At 47.4% G+C, this 5,000-nt stretch overlaps 1 protein-coding gene across 1 annotated transcript in view; it reads right to left on the bottom strand.

Annotated features, from left to right (window-relative positions):
• Positions 1-5,000, bottom strand: part of LOC143114586 (PDZ domain-containing protein 4) — a 30,983-nt gene that overhangs the window by 5,949 nt on the left and 20,034 nt on the right. Inside the window, 4 exon segments of the mRNA XM_076276261.1 lie at positions 610-672; positions 2,297-2,395; positions 3,585-3,675; positions 4,115-4,464. Of these exon segments, the coding sequence (XP_076132376.1) occupies positions 610-672; positions 2,297-2,395; positions 3,585-3,675; positions 4,115-4,464 (603 nt within the window).

Here is a 5,000-nt window from a genome sequence, read left to right as displayed (position 1 = left end):
CTACCGTTTGCAAACTCTCTGAAGAAGAACAGGCCAGTGAACCCTTCTTCTTTTTCGGTGAGCTTTTTTTTTGGCAGTTTGCAAACGAAGTGCATTACCACCACCATCTGCTGGACTTAGATGTAATGGCAAGTGTACCCTTTAGGGCTGAGCTACACCAGGCGCGTAACTGAAGCGTTCCGTTTGCGTTGCGTCTGCTGCAACAATTAGAATACATTGTAATAAATGGAAGTAGCTACACCAGACGTGACAGTGGGGCGTACGTTCAAAAAAAATAGACCATTCATCTAAAATGGATTTTACGCGTTGCGAACGGAACGCTTCAGTTACGCGTATGTTGTAGCTCATACCTTAGTCTCATTCTGGCCGACGGGTGAATAAAGCAAATACTGAAGAGGAGCCACAGTGTCAGTTGATACTTATTATCAGCTTGCTTTATTTTCTGTGCACACTGTTAACTTAAAATGAAATGTTGCCTAATATTCCTGTCTACGTCTGTATAAGTACTGTATTTTCTGTAAAAATAGAATTAGAACAGAAGAATAGAACAGAATTCTGACCATTAAGTCTGAGAGTAATGTACGGTGAGAGGTGTTTGAAAGTGAGTACCTGCAGTATACGGTCACCCTCTCTAATGCGTCCATCTTTGGCTGCAATGCTATTAGGATTCACCTGCAAGAGGGAGAGAGAGAGAGAGAGAGACAGAGAGAGAGAAGAAAGAAAAGAAGACATAAAGGACCAAAGTGAGTAAAGGTGAGTCAAAATAGAAGAGAGAGAATTAAAGATGAAGTGAAAGAAATGGAAAAGACAAGAGAGGTCAGGGATGGTATGAGATGAAAGGAAGTGTGGAGAGGAAGGAAGGAAAAGGTCACAGAGAATACAGAGTCAGGTCACTTTATAAAACAAAAATGTATACTTTATTAACCCAGAGTTGAGAAAATTTGTTTGGTGCAGCACATTTAAGACACATAGGCTTACACTTCAGTCAATCAGTACAATCAGTAGCAGGCTTGAAACACATAGGCCTAAGGCAACATTCCCAAATTAATTAAAAACAATAAAATGCTTATACGACAGATTAAAACATCCTGTGGTCGACTAAATTGATTTACCCGGTATAGTAAAACACTGAAACACCAATCCAAGAGAAGCATTTTAGCCTGGATTTAGAACATTTGACGGTGGGAGTTTATCAAGTGTAAAAAGGAAAATTGTATTATTATATAATAATAACTTAGTTTTATTAGTGCCTTTCAAGATACCCACATCTTGGGCCTGAGCGTGGAGAAGAGGAGAGGTTGACAGGAGAGGACAGGCAGAGAGGGGAGGGGAGGGTGTATATCTGAGATGAAGAGAGAGGTAAAGAGCAGAGGACAGGGTCACAGAGGACAGTGTTGGGGAAGGGGCCGGGCAGAGAAACATGCACAGAGGAGAAGAGAGGAGCAGAGGAAAGGAGGGGAAAGGGGGAGAAGAGGAGAGGAGAGGAGAGGAGGGGAAAGAGGGAGAGGAGAGGAGAGGAAAGGGGGAGAGGAGAATAGAGGAGAGGAGGGGAAAGAGGGAGAGGAGAGGAGAGGAAAGGGGGAGAGGAGAATAGAGGAGAGGATGGGGAAAGAGGGAGAGGAGAGGAAAGAGGGAGAGGAGAGGAGAAGTGGAGAAGGGGTGAGTAGTAAAGCAGGCACTGATCAATGAGGCAGACTTACAGCTCTCACCCCAGAGCAGGCCAGCCCCATGCAGTATTAAAACCCTCATTCATTATCCTGCTCTCACAAGGTGACCAGCCGGCAGCCACACCACTGTAGCCAGACAGAGCTACGGTACCCACACCCACACCAGCACGTCCTCCACAGGACCCAGTGCATGCTGGGTAACCACCATCTAAAACCCTGCAGCATTCTTTGGGTTCATTTCCACAGCACATCTGCACTCTTGTTGGCCTTGCAGATGTTATATTAAAACATGAGACTGGCAAACTTATATAATACAGGTACAATGTGAAGAATATCCTCATTTTCCTTTATTTTTAGCTTTTTATTTTCAAGGATTACATTTCACATGTTGAACTAAAAGTCTTTTTTTCACGTCAGTTTTCTGTCTTTCCTGTCTGTTCCCCAAATGACAACGGTGGCTCTGCTGTGGCCCTGATCTGGCACTAATCTGGTACCACTCTGGCGTGGATCTGATCTGGATGTGTTTTCAGAGAGAGAGAGAGAGAGAGAGAGAGAAAGAGAGAGAGAGATGCAGTGTGGGTTTAGTGTTGTGTAATCCATAATGTACTGCTGTTGCTGCTGCTGCTCACCTCGCCCACGTATATCCCCAGGTCCTCCTCATCATCGGTGCGGTAGCACACTGTCAGGCCCAGTTTGTCCTGCTGCCGAGATTTATACAGCTCCACCTCCTGCAGCAAAATCAATAGTCTTTAATGAACCCAAATGCACTCACACACTCACACACACACACACACTCACACACACACACACACACACACACACACACACACACACACACACACACACACACACACTCATGTGCACATACACACAGGCACACTACCACAGACGAGCATGCAGACAGTCACACACACACACACACACACACACACACACACACACACTCACTCCACTCACTTGCACATACACACAGGCACGTAGACAACACAGACGAGCATGCAGACACACACACACACTCATTTGTACATACACAGACACACTTATAAATGCAAAGGCATGAAAACACAGAGACATAGTACACACAGACACACATACACACACATACACACACACACACACACACACACACACACACACACACACACACACACACACAAATAAATTATAACAAACAAACAAACCAATATACACACTTATACCACACACATGCAAGTATGCATACACAGACTCAAAGAGACACACAGGCACACACATAAAAACATGAGACAGCACAAGCACGCACACACCCAGACACAAAGACACACACATGCTTTTATAATGACACACCCAGAAGCACACAAAAAGACACACATACACACACACACACACACTCATGCACTCCAATAAACAGACACACATACAAAAAGACAGCCTTGAAGGGCAAAATACATGACCCCCCCCCCCCCACACACACACACACAAGATGTCATATTGTCCCTCTAACGAGCTGCCATACTGGAAAAAAGCAGTTTCACATTCAGCACTCCATAACAGCCCACACAAAAAGACCCCATCTACAGTAAATTTTACATTTTAGCCCGTTTTTAACAATTCCTTCATGCTGTTTAGCCCTCCGCTGTAGCTGTCAAACAGACACCTGGGTGCCTTTATGGCACTCAAATAAAGAGCAGCAATGAGACAGAGAGAGAGAAAATAACAGGGATCGGATGATGAGCCAGCTCCTCATTAATTACTACAGGGGGATAAAACGAGCAGAGAGAACGCTCTTTACGCGCCGAGGCGCGAGCCTCAAACCATTAAGCCCATAGAGGCATGGAGATGACACACGTGAGGGGACTGCGACATTGGGATGGCCGCTCAGGTGTTCAAAAGAGGAGGAAGAGGATGATGAGGAAGAGGAGGAGGAGGGGGTATTACCTCGTACTCCAGATCGTCGGGCCTGTCCACCTCATGCTGCGAGATGTCAAAGTAGTCATTGGGATCATAGTAGTCATGCTCCATAGGCGGCCTGGAGGGAGAGAGATGGGAGGCTGTCAAGGCAGACTTCAAAGGCACGCTTTTTAAATTAGAGCACAAGGAATTGCAATGCACACACACACAGAGAGAGAGAGAGACACACACACACACACATAGACAGACAAACACACACAGACACATACACACAGACAGACAGACAAACACACACAGACACACACAACCCGCCCCCCCCCCCACACACACACACACATATACACAAAGACATCCAGTACATGCATGCTAAAACATCCTTTCACAGACAGACACCCACACACACTCAGCTCTCACATTCTCTTTGTCTCTTGTCTATCTACGCACTAATACTTGTCTCTCTTACACACACACACACACGTTCCACAAACACACCACAAACACACCACAAACACATGGTCTTTGTCTCTCTCCTCACACACGACCACACCCACACCCACACTTACAGTTCGTTCAGCAGGTAGGGCTCGGGTAGCGGTGGCAGTGGTGGGGAAGGTGGGTACGGAGGGGGGGGATGACCGCACCCTCCACCGCCCCCACCCCCACCCCGCTGGTTCAGGGCCCTGCCCAGAGACAGCATGTGCTGGAAGCTGATGTCGGTCTGGGTTCCGCTGTCCACGCAGTCGGCCACCACCGCCATCACTGGACCCCCACACCCCACGCCGCCGCTGCCAGCGCCGCAGCTGGCCACACCCAGCCGCCGGCGGGAGCCACGCCTGAAATCTCGGCCCACACGGAGGGCCTCTAGAGCCTGCTCCTGAGACAGGTACGACAGACCCTTACCGTTCACCTGCAGAGAGGGGGAGAGAGATGGAGAGAGATGAGATGGAGAGAGAGAAAGAGAGAGAGGGAAGAGAGAGGTGGAGGGTGAGAAGGAAGATATGGACAGAAAGAGAGAAAGAGATGGAGAGGGGGAGAAAGAGAGAGAGGGAGAGTGGCGGAGAGAGAGAGGGAAAGAGATGGAGGGTGAGAGGGAGAGCGAGATATGGACAGAGAGGGAGGGAGAGAAAGAGAGAGAGATGTAGATTGGAGGAGAGAGAGTGATAGACAAAGGGAACCAAAGTGGGAAGGGCAGGGAAAGAAAAAGGTTGGGGGTGCAGAAGAAAGAGAAAGATGGAGAGAAGAGAAAGAGTGCAAGAGAAGAATGAGTGCAAGAGAAGAAAGGGGGAAAGCAAGTCAGACAAAAGGCAGACAGACACACAGACAGACAGATAGGAGAGAGAGGACAGACACAAAAGAGAAACCAGGGAAGCATACAGTCAGTACGAATTAATGGAGATAAACTAGAATCTCAGAGGTGTTTTCAGTTACAAATAACAGGGACAG

The sequence above is a fragment of the Alosa pseudoharengus genome, unplaced genomic scaffold, assembly GCF_046254945.1.
Source record: "Alosa pseudoharengus isolate Yale_2024_CS ecotype anadromous, Long Island Sound unplaced genomic scaffold, YU_APseudo_1.1 YU_APseudo_1.1_scf_9, whole genome shotgun sequence".
In the NCBI taxonomy this organism is placed as follows: Eukaryota; Metazoa; Chordata; class Actinopteri; order Clupeiformes; family Clupeidae; genus Alosa; species Alosa pseudoharengus.
This window is presented reverse-complemented; position numbering and strand designations above follow the sequence as displayed.